The 16640-nt window shown below is 41.2% G+C and overlaps 2 protein-coding genes across 3 annotated transcripts in view; one reads left to right on the top strand and one right to left on the bottom strand.

Moving 5' to 3' along the window:
• Rad50 (RAD50 double strand break repair protein) overlaps positions 1-16640 on the top strand; it is a 138690-nt gene that overhangs the window by 12818 nt on the left and 109232 nt on the right. The gene's annotated exons all lie outside the window — the stretch shown is intronic.
• Il5 (interleukin 5) lies at positions 3912-6937 on the bottom strand. The gene is made up of 4 exons (XM_004836613.3): positions 6607-6937; positions 6365-6397; positions 4979-5107; positions 3912-4877 (listed from the first exon to the last, which is right to left on the bottom strand). Exons 1-4 carry the CDS (start codon positions 6748-6750, stop codon positions 4779-4781), a joined length of 405 nt encoding a protein of 134 aa, XP_004836670.1. The 5' UTR covers positions 6751-6937; the 3' UTR covers positions 3912-4778.

Here is a 16640-nt window from a genome sequence, read left to right as displayed (position 1 = left end):
GTGCGGCTGAGCTAAATCCCTGGCCCTATAGCAGCTTTATTTATAGCTTCCAAGCTTGGAAGCAAACAAGATGTCCTTCAGTAGATGAAATGGATAAAGTATAGTATATCTAAACAATGGAGTACTATTTAGTGTTAAAAAGAAATGCACTATCAATACATGGAGAACCCTAAATGCATATTAGTAAGTAAAAGAAGTTGATCTGAAAATGCCACATAGGCTATGATTTCAACTATATGTTATTCTGGAAAAGGTAAAACTATGGGAAGCTGGGCATGGCAGTGCACACCTGCAATTCTGGCATTTGGGGGGCTGAGGCAGGAGGGTCATTGTGAGTTCAAGGCCAGCCTGGGCTATATAGTGAGTTTGAGGTCAGCCTGAATGACATAGCAGAAAAACTTGTAACAATGAGAGGGAAAGGACAGGTGTCCTGAAACACAGGGAACAGTGCAGGCAAAGGTGCACAGTATGGAATCTCACAGGGTATTCTGGGAGGAATAAGAGCTTGCGTTTCCTACTGAACACCTCCCAGTCAATGTTTTCCACCTAGATTGTTTCTTCATAAGCTGTCTCTCAGTGCAATGCTTTTCCACCAACACATACACTGGAAAATATGTTTATGTCCCCAAACATTACAAACTTTTGTGTTCTTTTTTTTGATACAGGGTCTCGATATATAGTTCATGCTGGTCTTGAATTCACTATTGTATATTGCACAGGCTGCCTTAAACTCATGGTGACCCTTCTGCCTCAGGCTCCCAGTGCTAGGATTATAGGTGTGCACCACCATGGCCAGCTACAAACTTTTAGACAAGGTAATGAGGGGCTCAGTGGAGAAAGACTACTATAATTTACATGTGACATGTCCCCCCATTTCACATCCAAACTACACTGGCCTGTGTTTTAGAGGCTTGATCCCCAGCCTTTGGTCTTCTTAGGAAGCAATGGAAACTTGAAGAGGTGCCCTAGGGGAGAAGCTAAGTCACTAAGGGTGTGCCCTTAAAGGGATTTGTGAGAGCTCACCTCTTCTTTGCTCTTTGCTCCCCAGAAGCCATGAGAGCAGTTTGATCCACAATGTGCTCCCACCAGGGTGTGCTGCCTTGCCACAGGCCGAAGCAACAGGGCCAACCAGCCACGAACTGAAACCTCCAAATGTGAGCCAAAATGGGCCTCTCCTCTTTTTAAGTTGATTTTCTCAGGTATTTTGTTATAGTAACAGAAAACGGACGAACACAAACTCTCCAATTACAACTCACAGCATATCAAAGTTCACAGAAAACAATTGGATAGGTTTTGAAAGTCAGCTAAGGGGATGGACAAAGCAGAGTCACATTAATTGGCAAGTGATCAAGAATTATTGTTTTAAACTTTACATTCTTTTTTTTTTTTTTTTGTACTGGGGATCGAACTCAGGACCTTGTGCTTGCGAGGCAGGCACTGGAACCATTGAGCTAAATCCCCGGGTAAACTTTACATTCTTGTTATACCACAATTAAATGCACAAAAATCCAAACATTTAAAAAATATTTTACTTCTGAAAGTGTTAGTTTGCTGTTTATTCATGAGTCTTTTATTATGTTTTCTGTTTTAAGAAACTGAGGATGGGGCCAGGGATTTAGTTCAGTGGTTCTGCCACCCGCCTCACAAGTGCAAGGTCCCGAGTTCGATCCCCGTTACCAAAAAAAAAAAAAAAAAAGAAAAGAAATTGAGGATTTGGGATTGAGATGCAATACATTGAAACATTTCCCATTTAAATCAATAGGAATGGGTTCCCGGAATAATTTTTTCATGCAAACAGTGTTAAGTGGAAAGGGGTGGAGGTAGACTTTCTTCAGATGGTAGCGGGTCAGGGGTTTTATCCCTGACAGTGACATGTGGGAACTGACTCCACAGCATGGGGAGAGCCTGACGCAGAGAGCCGATGACTGCCTAGGCAGGTGAGCGAAGTCCGTGGGGATGGAGCTGAGGGGACCAGAGAGCCAGTGTGGAGGCTGAACAGTGGATGGGAAGACACCAAGGGTCAAAGTCCGGAAGTCAGCTAGAAAAGTAATGAGGAGTTGGTCGTGGTACATTAGCCAGAGCAGCGACTCAGAGAAGAAGGAGAAAGGACGAGGAGCCGCAGCAACAGGTTTTGTGGCATAGGGCTGGCAGGAAGTGACGCGTTGTAGACGCATCACTGTCTGGGAAGATTCTTCTGGGGCCCTCCCCCAACCAACCCGATAGTCCACATGGCTCCTCCCACTGGGCTTGGACACTAGCGTTGCCAAGTGAAAATGGACTGTTGTTGGAACAAGCTTTCCTTCTAACTCACTCTCCCCTGATTCGTCACCAGGCCTGGCTGAGGGGAGCAGTTCCCGCTGGCGAGGGGGAGTCAGGAAGGATGCTTTTGGGGGAGGGGGGCACCTGGAGAACTGTAGATTCTGCCTTTAAAAACCTCACTACGCATAAGAAGTTCCATTTCCGTTACTTACAAACAACCCACCTTGCTTCTCTGGGACCTAGTAAATTGGTGAGGGTTTAAAATATGGTATTCTAGTCTTAAATTCACATTAACCATATTAGATCCTGATAAAGAAGTGGGAAATGAGCTTTTCTTTTTTTCGGGGGGTGGTGTTAGTCTGCAATAATAGAGATTTTTGTCTGTTTTATTCATTGATAGATTTTACACTCTAGAAAAGTCCTGGAATATGTTGGAGCTTCATACTTGAGTCATTTGAGTCAGTCTTTTTGCAAGTTGAGTTTCCCGTTTCCTGTCTATTTCTAGAGCCTGGTGCTGTGCAAATCCATCTCCTCCCTCACTGGCTCAGCTTGTGACTCTTGGTGTGGCCACGAGTTGGGGGCCCGGGGCACAGTAAGTGGCAGAGTTCTGCCCACTGGACCTGCTGTAGAGGGCAAACACGTCTCCTTCCACAGAAGGACGTTGCACCACGCACTGGGGAGTCTGTGTCTGGCTGCTCAGCCCCTCTGCCGTGCCTGGAAGTAGGAGGGCCGATTGCTTCACACCTGCCCAGAACCTGGCCCCGATGCCACGTGTGCAGCTGTGCCCTGGATGATGGCTTTGGTCCCTAAGGATTTCCAGCGCAGACCCCATCTGTATTCCACACCCAGCACAGGGCCTGTGATCAGTAAGTATTTGTTGGACAACGACTGAAGAAATCAGTGGCATAGCTCAATATCATTACTAGGTCAATGTCAGTTTTAAAATATTCTCTGGATCCTTGATAGATTTTCTCAAGCAGAGAAAGCTCCATTTATGCTACGATAGTCATAAACGCTCAGACTGAAGTGTTGTTATGCCTGGTGTTGCTCTGGGAATATGGCATGGGGACTCAGCCTTCAGGATACAACTACCTGACTACCCCTTCTCTGCTCTTTTTGTTACGTTGTGCCATCACCTCTCTGAACTGGCTGTGAGAATGTCTGCCAAATTCTTCTCATAGGCTTGGAAAAGACCTAGTTATAGGTTCCAGCACTGCCTTCCTCCCAGGGAAAGCCTTTAAAACTCAATTTTGAAAGCATTCTAGAAGGTGCATTCATTCATTCATTCCTTGCTGTTTCCCCGCACCATCTTAGGGTCTGGGTGGACTGCTGTGGAGAGGGAACAGTCTCAGTTCCTGCCTCTCCCTGCTCCCCACACGTTCGCACATTCTACTGGATTTCTTCCACCCTCGCTGTGCCTAGCAACCCTGAGACTTCTGCCACCGGGCAGACGGGAACGCTCATTACCAGGCCGCCTGCCCTCAGACTATCCCTCCAAACACGATGTCCTTGCATGGACCGCAAACTTCAAGCATTAAGACAGGCCAGCAAGGGGCCAGAGAATTAGCTCTGGCAATGCGCCTGGTTTGCAAGTGCAAGGTCCTGAGCACAATCCAAAAAACAGCACAAAAAAGACAGATGCCAGCAGCAAATTAACCACAGTTGTCCATTTTTGTTTTATTGGAACATTGCATAGCATAAAATAAATATTAATTTACCAAATTCTTAATCATCTGATAAATACTATTAAGTTAACAGTTATTTTACAGAACATTAAGCTAAATTTGTCTGGAGCAAAATGCAGCAAAATACTTCAGTGATTTTGACATCTGAAATACATCTCAACTATTTTATATTCCCTGCTTAGAAGGAGGTGGTAAAGCAGAAGTGTGCTTGAAATATTTACTTGAAATATTTGAATTGAAGTTTAATGACACTGAAAATTAAGGCCCCACCCTTCTTGGTTGGCTCTTGTTCTTATGTTCTTTGCTTGTCCAAAATCTTTGGCTATTTCAGGCACAGAAATACAAGTACCATATAGTTTCCCTCATATATGGAGTCTAAGAAAGTTCATCTCATAGGAGTTAAAAGTAGAATGAGGGAAGTATGGGAAAAGATTGATCAGTAGGTACTAAGCTGCAGTTAGATCAGAGTAAGAAATTCTGGTGTGCTATCACACTGCAGGATGACTTCAGATAGTGGTTGTGTACTGTGTATCTCAGAAAGCTGGAAGAAAGGATTTTGAATATTTTTACCACAAATAAATGATAAATGTTGGAGGATATAGATATATTTAACCTGATTACACAATGTATACATGTATTAAAATGTCACACGATATCCTATTAATAAGTTTAATTTTCCTGTTAATATCTGTTCAAAAATAAGTTTGAGGGCCCGAGATTTAGCTCAGTAGCGCTGTGCCTGGCTGGCAAACACAAGGTCCTGAGTTCGATCCCCGGTACCAAAAACTCCCCCGCAAAACCCCACATCTTTGGATACAATCAGCCAGTTTAGTCTCAGCCTTCCATTGTCCATTCAGTATTTATGACAGTAAGAAACTCTTGCAGGTAATCTAAGAACTGCTTTACCCTCCGCTGTTCTTCCCCACATTTTTGCTGTGAAAAGAATAGATAATAAGTATCATAGGAGTGATCGGTTTCTGTAGAAATAGGTACAGTCAGACAAATACAGTTCCCATGGAATGTTTGTAACTTACTTTTTGGAGGTCGATGTGTTTTTTAATTAAAGACAAGTTTTGGAATAGTTCTTCTAAAACATCCCCTTGTGTGGTTTGATTCTTCAATGTGTTTATTCCCTGGAAGATTTCTTCAATGCATAGTTGGTGCTAAACAAGGAAGATTTAAAAAATAGAAATGGGGCCGGGGATTTAGCTCAGTGGTTTTGCCGCCTGCTGTGCAAGCCCAAGGACCCGAGTTCGATCCCCGGAACCAAAAATAAATAAATAAATAAAAAATAGAAATAATCAAAACAAGGCATTAAAAACTTGGTCCATTAAAAAAAAAACTTGGTCCACTAATCATACACAATATATGCGTATTTTAAAACATCACATTGTACACTACAAATGTATACAATTTTAATTTGTCAATTTTGGTCTAAAACATTAGGCTTTATTTTGTGGGGGGTTTTTTTCCTCCAAAGAGTTTTTGCATGTTCCTTTGCCAAGTGGTAAACCACCTCACACAGAGATGACATTTTCAACAGATAGGTGCAGTTATATAATTACTAAGGAGACATGTAAAAGATGCTTAAAAAAACCTCTTAACTAGGATTAAAATGTTCAGAAGGTATAATGCAATTACATTACTTTTTTTTTTCAGTACCAGGAATCAAACTCGGGACCTTGTGCTTTGAGAGGCAGGTAGTGGCACCACTGAGCTAAATCCCTGGCCCTAATGCAATTACATTAGTAAGTGAACTCATATCAGTGTTTTCTTTCACAGTTCAGATTGGTAATTATATTCTATTTAGACTTATGAAATAATGTATTTTACCTTTGATAATGACCATGATATATTTCAAAGGTATATGAACCCATTATACAGTCATAATCATCTAGCTATGTGGGCATTATTGAGAGGGCACTTGTATATTTTAATGTCTACTGGTCATGACTCTAAAAACATAACCCTAGGTTACTAATCCCAAAAGACATTACGTTGAGGAAGCCCACAGACAGCCTCACAGGATTCTAGTGGGTACCTCTCACCCTGCATGGAATTCTCACCTGACCGGCGGCTCTTTGGTAAATCTTGTTTTGTTTTGTTTTTTTGGTACCAGGGATCGAACTCCGGACCTTGCGCTTGCAAGGCAGGCATCAGAACCACTGAGCTAAATCCCCTGCCCCTGGAGGCTCTTTGGGATGGAGAACCGACACCCTTGCCAAAGGGCCTGCCTGATCCAATTGTATGGCTTTTCCTGGCTAGAAAGTCATTCTCATATTTATACATTCACATCCGCTCCATATAAAAATGAAATAGAGAAAATTCAGTAGTTCCAATGAAAACTAAGGACTTACAGCTCAAAATATGAAATTTACCATATTCGTATGATCATTTTACTGAGTCATAATTTAACTTACATTTTTATGTGCAGGAACAGAAATCCTCAGGGTCTGAAAAGGAAAACACATAAAATCATTTTTAAAGCACTCTTTTAACATTCCCAGCACTTAATATGATGTCTGCAATTGATGTGGTTCTTACCTATGTGCTACTAACGTGCCCATAATTTCATTGCTTATAAGAGATATTTACACCTGGTAAATGCCTGCACAAATGATTGTTTTGTGTTTTAAAGAACTGTAGAAATAAAAATAATCACCTCATTGCCTATCAGTAGAGTCTGATGAATAGAAAGCAGAGTCAAGGTCTCTTTCACCACTGTCCTCATGGAACTTCCCATGGGGCTGGGATGAACATTCACAGCTCCCAGAGCTAGCAGCCCCCAAAGCAGAAGCACTCTCATGGCTCCTACAGCTCAGTGCTAACCTTCAGCAGAGAAAGTGCATAGCACAAGAATGCATCCCCAGCCAATTTATTCTCTCTCTGAGGAAATGAATAATTTATAACAATCAGATAGAGAATATCTAATAACGGCAAAGTGAAACTAAATGTTTCCTATGCCCTGTATCTTTTTAATATGCATACGTACATACATATATGATACTGGAGATTGAATCCAGGGCCTTTGCACCGAGCTACATTACCAGCCCTTTTGAGACAGGGTCTCATGAAGTTGTCCAGGCTGGGCTTAAGCTTGTAATTGTCTACCTTCAGACTCCCAGAGTAAATTTTTATCTTTTCATAATAGAAATCCCTAATTTTCCCCCTTTAAAAACTTTCTATGACAAAAGAAAATGCTTGAGTTGATAACATCTTTGCCCTACATTTATATTCATATTAAAACCAGAAGACTGGATTTCTTTTTTTTTAAAGGGGCTTTTTTTGGTCTTTTTTTTCGCTTTTCTTTTTTGGTACCAGGAATTGAACCCAGGGCCTTGCGCTTGCTGGGCAGGCACTGCACCCCTGAACTACATCCCCGGCCCAACTGGATTTCTTTTTAAATGGTGTGTATAAAAAGAAATGGAATATAAACCACTAAACAGAATTTTATGCTAAAATACATAAATGTGGGAGATTCTTTTCAGATCAGCTAAATTCTACCATGATTGTAGCTAAATTGATCTGTCTCAAAAGGAATTGAAAATACTAGTAGGGAGATGCTAATTAAAGTAGAGACCTTGGCAGCCGGGTCAAGTTGTGTTCGGTAGGGTCTTCTCTGCTCCTTGTCTTCTCCTCTCCTCTCCTCTTTCCTTTGGATGCAGGGTCTAGATACGTAGTCCAAGCTGGCCTTGACTCACTAGGTAACCCAGGCTGACCTTAAATCCACTGCGCTCCTGTAGCCTCAGCCCTCCAATTGCTAGGTAGGATCACAGGTGTGCACCACAGCACCTGGCTTCGGCAGGGGGAGACAAGCCGGGAATTCTCAGGTCCCTGTAACCAAAGCCTGGGGTGGAGCCACCGTCGTGTCCTGCTGGTTTGGTAGCTGCTGTCCCCAGACTCCATTGCCAAACAGCTTCCCACTGTGGCCCTACGATGATGCTGGAGCTTCTGAGTCTCTATGTACCTGTCGTGTCATGAACAGCAGGAAAAAGCCAGTTTTGCTTTTCTGATTATTCCGTTGAAACCGTCTCCTTGTAACTAGTGCCACACGTTCACCCGTGCTTCCCCTGATTTGAAGGTTGACTTGATCTCATGCAAACTCACAACGGAGGAAGGTGGGGTCCTAGGTAGTAGTAAGAAGGACACAGATGCTGGGAAGGCCACCCAGAAATGTCCTCAGAGCTACGGGGCACACGGATGCATCCTGCGCTGTGCGTCCCTCCCGCAGGGGCGGGTTCCACGCTGGGCGCGCTACGTGCGAGTGTGTGTGACCAGAGCAGTCAGCCTTTGCTTCTTAGGCTCAGGCCCATAATCCCACAAAAGGACAAACGAAGCTCCCTTCTACACCACACTGCCTTCTTTCCTGGCTCTAGCACACATAATGGAAGTATAGGCTGTCGTTTCGGGGGCTGGGATTTTGTTTTTGTTTTTTTGGTGGTGGTTGTTTTGTTTATTTATTTTTTTTCTTTTTTGAGATAGGGTCTCACTATGAAAACTGACCTCAAACTTGTGGAGATCCTCCTGCCTCAGCTTCCTGAGTGCTGGGACTATAGGTGTGTGCCTTCATGCCTGTTTTAGGCTGTTAAGGGAAGGTTTCAATGTGCATCCCAAAGTGGTTCCGTGTTGGCCTGGAAGCCTTACTTCAGGACGCTCTTGAGCTGGTAGGTCGGATGGTACCAAACACAAATTGCTGCCCAGAACGCTTTTCCACAGCTGGGGACAGCTCTGCATGAGGAGCAGGGGCGGCTGGGCGGTAGACACACGTCAGCATGCACGTCACCCAGGCCTGCGCCGGCAGGATGGGGGTGTAGCATTGGCAGCCTGCTTTGGTTTGGTGTTTGTGTGCTGAGGTTTGGGGTTCTTGGTTAGAAGTGTCTGATCGGAGCCCTTGACAGAAGTTTTCCTTGAGAGCTCAGGAGAGACACTGACACACTTCCACCAGTCTCTTAGGAATGAGGCAAGAGTCACAGTAGGCCCAGGTGAAGGTCCTCTTAAAATAGTGCTGCAGAGCCCAAGCCAGGTTCTGGCAAGACTCTCTCCCTGAGGGCACGAGAGCCAGCATTCCCTCTGGTGCCTTGAGGACACCTGAGGAGCTGTGGGCGTAAAGGAGGGCCTCTGAGGAGGAGTTGTCAAATACCTTGGAATTCTAGTACTTAAACAGAGCTTGGCATGATTAAATTCTATCATAGGGCTACACGGCTCAGGTGGTGGTGGCAGACTGAGAAACAATGTACAAGCCTTAGCTAAGCAGACAGCACCAACCACTCAGAGTATTAGGGGAATGACAAACACAGCCTGGCTATCAAAGTGAGGGCAGTTGGCAAGGGGAAGTGGCAATAAAAGTGGTAGTGGCTATACTAACCACAACACGTGCGGCCTGTCCAGAGGGGCAGGTCCTGCTCAGCTCCAGCCGCTTGTTGTCAAGCAACTCCCTTGGGCTTCTGTTGCCAGATCACTCAGTTTCTCGAGGAAGCCTGAACTTCTGATTATTATGTACGATCTCTCGAGTTTTATATGTTGGTAGCTGTACACAGGGTCCTTTTGCAGCCTCTGATTTACAGAATAATTGTGGATTCCTATTGGAGGGTTAATTCCAAAACATACTTCCTACTCAAAATCAAATTCCTTTACATTTAAAAAATTGTGTTAAAGTTCACATAGCACAAAATTTACCACCAAAACCATTTCTAGTGTGCAGTTCAGCAGTGTTAAGTACATTTATAATATTGTATGATAGATCTCTAAACTTTTTTGATCTTGAAAAACTAAAACTCTATATCTGTTATAATAAATGCCAATCCCCCCTCAGCCCAGCACCTGTAAACATTCTTCTACTCAGTCTCTATGCATTTGACCACTCTAAGGACTCACAATCGTACACTATTTGTCTTTGTGTTGCTGGCTTATTCCACTTGTCAAAACGTCAGCTCTCATGGCTCATCCATGTTGTAGAATGTGTGAAAATTTCCTTTTTTAAGGCTAAATAATATTCTGTTATATGTATAGACTTTTAAAAAATCCATGTGTTATTGATGGATACTTTAGATTGCTTCCAACTTTCAGATGAATAATGTTACCTATGAACATGGGTGTACGACATTGTATTTCTTTTTTCTTTTTTTCCATCTTTGTTTGTCTTAAGCTGAGGTCTCACTATTTCGCCCAGGCTGGCCTTGAACTCCGGGGCTCAGCCTTCCAAATAGCTAGGACTATAGGTGCATACCACCATGTCCGGCTAAAATTATATTTTTTTTATAACTCTCTCTTGTCATTAACTTTTCCTCTATGATCTCCCCAAGCAGACTGCAAACTTTCTCAGATTAGGGATTATAAATAAATGTATTTGCAAGACCATTTTAATATAAAATTCTAAACACAAGCTAATAATTTTAATCTCTTTTGCAGAAACACTTAAATAATTTAAGTAAATATTCCCCCCTCAAGGAGATGGAGCTCAGTCCTCCTTCACTATGTGTGGGATGCACACAGTGACTTTGTTTTTTATTTTTATTTTTTTTATTTATTTATTTTTGGTACCGGGGATCGAATTCAGGTCTTTGCGCTTGTGAGGCAGGCAGCAGAACCACTGAGCTAAATCTTTGGCCCATGACTTTGTTTTTTAAAAAGTCAGTATGGAAAGGAGAGAATGAGAGGAGGAACTTTGTAGAGCAGATACCTGATACACATGCCCCCAGCTGGGTGACAGGATGAACAGTGACAATGACAAGTCATATTAATAGCAGGTGCCTTTTGACCCGATGTGATAAGAATGGCATTTTATCTCTGTGGTCTTCGTTCTCCAAACCCATCAGCCTCCATCTAACCAAGAGAAAATACTGGACATACCCAAACGGAAGGACAAAATACCCCACCAGTGCGCCTCAAAACTGTCAAGATCATCCTGAAAAAGATATCTACAAACTGTGGGAGCCCAGAAGCACACAAGGGACATAATGACTAAATGTGATGTGCTACCCTGGATGATGTCCAGGAACGGGAAGAGGATAATAGGTAAAACTAAGGAGATCTGAAGAAAACCAAAGCAAAAAGCAAATGTGGAGTCTAGTAATATACTGATGTCGGTTTCTTAGCAGTGACAGGTGTACCATAGCAATGTGAAGATAGGGGAAACGGTGAGAGGTTCAGTGAACTCTGTGTAATGCTCTGTAACTTTTCTGTAAATCTAAAACTACTTGAAAAGTTTATTTTAAAATAACCCTGGGGGGCTGGAGATTTAGCTCAGCGGTTCTGCTGCCTGCCTTGCAAGCACAATGTCCTGAGTTCGATCCCCTGTACCAAAATAAAATAAAATAACCCTGGGGGCAAGGGATGTACCACAGTGTACATGTGTAAGGCCTTAAATTCAGACCCAAGCACTACAAAACAAAACGGTGAAGATGAAAAAAGTTAATGACTCTTTTTATTATTATTAAAAAGACTTTGTATACCACAAACACCATGCACTTGGGACCATTTTAGTTTTCTACCAGATTGTGAGCTCTTTAAGAATACAGTTGTTATTTAATGGATCTCTTTATCCTCAGGGACTAGCTCTTACAGGCTCCCGTTGAAAGTTTGTTGAGTATATAACTGAATGAATAAGGATGCCCTTGGTTGTGTTAATTGAACAAATTAATGTGCAGGACTCCTGGAAAAAACACAGAGCAAATGGAAACAAAGCTTCTGTACATATGGAGGGGAGAGGGCTTGAGGGGGAGAATGGGATAAAATAAAATAAAACTTATTTAAAAAAAACACTCAGGGGCTGGGGATTTAGCTCAGTGGTTCTGCCGCCTGCCTTCCAAGCACAAGGTCCTGAGTTCAATCCCTGGTATCAACCCCCCCCCCCCCAAAAAAAACAAAAAGACAGAGCAGGGGCCAGGAAATTAGCTCAGTAGTTCTGCCACCTGCCCTGCAAGCACAAGGACCGGAGTTGGATCCCTGATACCAAAAAAACCCCCCCAAAAACAAAAAAACACCAAAAAACACCACTCAGAGCGAAGTTCCAGGGCTCAGCTATAGAGAACAAGCCAGTGAGAACTATCAGGACGTTTAAAAAATTCTGCATTACTGAGTCAGGGATTTAGCTCAGTGGTTCTGCCTCCTGCCTTGCAAGCAGAAGGACCTGAGTTTGATCCCTGGTACCAAAAAAAACAAAACAAAACCCCAAAAACAACCCCCCACATTACTTTAGGGGAGTAGAAAGAAATTAGCAGCTGGCCATGGTGGTGCATGCCTTTAATCTTGGCACTTGGGAAGCTGAGGCAGTCTGATTGCTCCAAGTTCAAGACCAACCTGGGCTACAAAGTGAGTTCAAGGCCAGCCTGAACTACATAGTGAGACCCTGTCTCCCCCCTAAAAAACAAATTAGCAATAAATACTCTGAATTTTAAGGAATTATTGGTAATTATATAATTTAGAAAAATAACTGTCACATTATGTTTATTTGTTTTATTTTATTTTATTATTATTATTATTTTTGGTACTGGGATTGAACTCGGGGCCTTTCGCTTGCGAGGCAGGCACTGGAACCACTGAGCTAAATCCCCGGCCCCTATTTTTTGTTTTTTTGAGACAGGGTCTCACTGTGTAGTTCAGGCTGGCCTCAAACTCACAGCAATCCTCCTGCCTCAGCCTCCCGAGTGCTGCAATTACAGGTGTGTGCCACCATGCTTGGCTACATTATGTTTATAATAATATAGTAAAATATTATATGTTTTCTGATATTTAAATGTTTATAATACATAGTATATAGTATACATATAACGGATAGTACATTTAAAAAATAATGCTGTTTGAAAAGGTACATGAGTAGGTGATATCCATCCTTTTGCCCTAAAACTTTTTCTGTATTAGTGAGTTACAAACTGGTAACATTTTAAAAAACTGATAACTATCCTTTTCACAAGTTAAATGAATGGCATGATCTCTCAAAGATTTCATGGTGACTAAATCTAAACTGATAGCATCTCTCTTTCTTCTTGGTTCTCTTTTAACTTACATCCTTTCAATCCCCAAGCATATCTTTAATATGATTTTTATTGCATAAATGACGATATAGGAAAATAAACCCTGGACTCCCCCTTGTCATAGAAACCACCAGCTTTTTGATTGCTTCCTCTGATCTTTACTAAAATATGGACAGTTTAACAGAGTTGTGATCAATGAATATGGGCAATATTCATTTTCTTGCTTACTAGTATTTCTACAGTTTTCCTATTTACTATTTTAATGGTTACCTGCTAGCAATAAAACTCATGTGTCAGTTTACTTCACCATCTCCCAACCTGTAGGCATTAGGGTTATCTCTAGCATTCCACAAATTTAAATAACACCATTAGAAACTTCTTTGTAGAATTAAAAAACTATTTTCTTATGCTAAGGAAATTGTGTGACCATGTTTATAGCTTTGTTATATTTTACCAGATCACCTTCTGAAAATATTCAATGAACAAAGAAGAAAATATCTTGTATTTTTAGTGTTTTACAACTGTAAAGCACTTTCACAAAAATAACTTTGTTTGATTCTGGTATCAGAACTTCACCTGAAGGTCGATTAGCACCATGTGTTAGTAGTTTTGCTAATGTAATGAATGCAGGATTCCAGATAGGACTGACGTAAGCAGCAGTGGTAACCAGAGCTTGGTCACAGTGTTGTTAAACCTAAATAAGTAATGCTGGTTACAAACAAAACAAAATCTTATTTAACTTATTTTGTCCCTTATCCCAAGACAACAAGGAACCAAAAAACCATGAAAATGTGTGGGTGATGAGAGTGGAAACATTTGAGTCTTTGTAAGGTTCAGGTAGATGCTAAAAATATTAACTTTGGACTCAAGATAAGCATGTGAAAAATTTAAAACTAGTCACTAAAGTAACAGAAGTACAATATATAGGGCCAGGGATTTAGCTCAGTAGTTCTGCCACCTGCCCTCCAAGCAGAAGGACCTGAGTTCGATCCCTGGTACAAAAAAAAAAAAAGTGAAATATATAACTTCCAAACCAGTAGAGTAAAACAAGGGAATAAGGAAGCTCGATTAATCTAGAAAGCAAGTAAGAAGAAAAAGAAGCAAAGGAAAAGCACAAAATAAAATATAAGTCCAAATTTATCAATAATCACAGTAATTGAAAACAAATTAAACTCATTTATTCAAATTAAACTCATATATTAAAAGGCAAATACTCTTAAATTGTGTTAAAATCATCCAGCTATTTTCAAGAGATGCACTTAATGCAAAATGATGTAGGAAGGTTGAAAATCAAGGGATAGAAAGATATACTGGACAAACAATAAAAAGAAAACTAACGTACTAATATCGATAGCAAAAAAAGACAGAATTGGGCTGGGGATTTAGCAGTGGTGCTGGGCCTGCCTTGCAAGTGAAAGGTCCTGAGTTTGATCCTAGGTACCAAAAAACAAACAAACAAAAAAACAAGACAATTTATGTCAGAAAGTATTATAAGGATGAAGTTTACTAGTAGGTATAAAATAGTATCTCATGGTGGTTTTATTTTTCATCACATTAATTTTCTTTCTTTTTTTTGGTTCTGAGGATGGAACTCAGGACCTTGTGCTTGCCAGGCAGGCCTGCACATTAATTATCATAGAAGCAACCAGACGTTTTTTAAAAGTAAGTAGTAGTTTACTGAGAAGTAAAGACTTCATTGAGTTGCCTTTTTAGTTGCTTTTTATTTTGTTTTTCTTAGACAGGGTTTCACTATGTAGCTCAGACTGGCCTTGAGCTCACTATGTATTCCAGGCTGGCCTTGAACTCCCAGCAATCCTCATGCCTCAGCTTCCTGAGTGCTGGGACCACACGGTTGCGTCACCACACCTGGCTTGCCTTTTTAGATATTTTTATTTGGGGGCTTAGTCTAACCTCCCCTCCCCCAATCCTAGGGCTTTAATCTTAGTTTTAGTTTCCTAGTGTTTCAAAGTTGTATTTTTTTGTAATGAAATTTAGCTACCTTGTCATGTTCATTTTTTTCCCCTCAACTGAAGATTTTTTTCTGAAGTATTTTAAATTACAGATAGCAGGGCGCTAACACAAATACTTTCACATGCATCTCAAAATATCATTTTCTTATATAGCAAGATATTATCATGGCTAATATAATAAAATTAACACTTTTTTTGGTGGTCCAGGGATCAAACTCAGGACCTTGTGCTTGCATGGCAGGTGTGGTGCCACTGGGCTAAATTCCCAGCCCCCTAAAATTAACACTTTTTATCATCTAATTTCTAGTCCACATTCAAATTTCCCCACGTATTCCTCAAATTTCCTTCATATCTATGTGAAACCAGGACCATGTGATACATCTAGGTCTCTTTAATTTGCAGCAATTCCTTAAAGTCTTATAAAAATGTACAAAAGTCCCTGCTTTAATGACACTGATCTCCTGAGAGGCCAGTGTGGTATGACATGTTCTGTGGTCAGGATTGGCCTTTTCCATTTTTACAGTGTTGTTAGTTTAATCCTTTTAATTCCTATTAACTGAAAGTTAAAAGTTGTGTTTAGATTCAAGTTAAGCTTTTCTTTCTTTCTTGTTTAAGCAAAAATCCATGAGAGGTGATGTTGGATACCTCATACTGAGATCAGAAACATGTAATGTCTTCTTGTCTCATTGCTAACTTCTAGTTACTTTGAGTCATAGAATTTTCCTTTAAAAATGTAATTACCTTTCTGACTTTTCATTGCTTTCAGAAATATCTAGATCTTCATCCATCTGGAACATGTAGTGGTATTAAAATAAGGTGTAAATTTTGCTCTGTTCTTTCTACTAATATCCAGGTGTCCACAGAATTTATTTAAATGTCTGGTGGGGGGTAAATGGTTTCGATTACACAACTGTTTATACTTTTGCTATGGCTTGTGTTTAGATGTCCCCCCCAAAGCCTCATGTCACAGGTCATAGGTGGCTGGATCTAGAGTGTGTGGTTGATTCTTGGTGCAATGCTGGTACTAAGGGTGTGTGCACCATCTTAATCCCAGTAGCTTTGAGAAGTATATAAGGGGCAGAAAAAAGCTGCTAAGGTCCTTTGCCTGCTTGTTTTTGCCATCTTCTGCCCACCACGAATGGTTTCTCCTGTGATGCCCCTCTGCTAAGCCACCTTGTCTTGGAGCCAGCCGAGTATGGATTGAAACTTCTATAAACTGTGAGCAAAATAAACCCTTCCCCCTTTAACTTTGGGTGTTGGGTATTTTGTATCAGCAATGAGAAAAGTAACTAAGACAATTTTCGAAACTCAGGAGCCGGGCGGCAGGCGTGGTGGGCACGCACCTATAATTCCAGCACTTGGGAGGCTGAGGCAGGAGGATCACTACGAGTTCGAGGCCAGCTGGGCTACATAGTGAGTTCAGGGCCAGCCCAAACTACAAAAGGAGACTCTGCTTCAAAAAACCAAACCAAACCAAACCAAACCAAACCAAACCAAACCAAACCAAAAAACCCAAAACCCAAAACTCATGGAATTGTACCACGGAAAATGATGAATTTTACTGTATGTAAATTATGGTTCAATAAACCTGACTTTTTAAAAAGTGGCCTTTACTTGAATAGATATTTCTCCAAAGAAGATATATAAATATCACATTTGAATGTAAAGCAAAACTGCACTGAGATACTACCTCACGATCATTAGGGTATGTATACATAAATTTATACATATAAATTGCTACTATTAAACAAACA

The sequence above is a fragment of the Heterocephalus glaber genome, unplaced genomic scaffold (genome assembly GCF_053883595.1).
Source record: "Heterocephalus glaber isolate CG9 unplaced genomic scaffold, H.glaber_assembly_v1.0 deba00001606, whole genome shotgun sequence".
Taxonomy (NCBI): domain Eukaryota; kingdom Metazoa; phylum Chordata; class Mammalia; order Rodentia; family Bathyergidae; genus Heterocephalus; species Heterocephalus glaber.
This window is presented reverse-complemented; position numbering and strand designations above follow the sequence as displayed.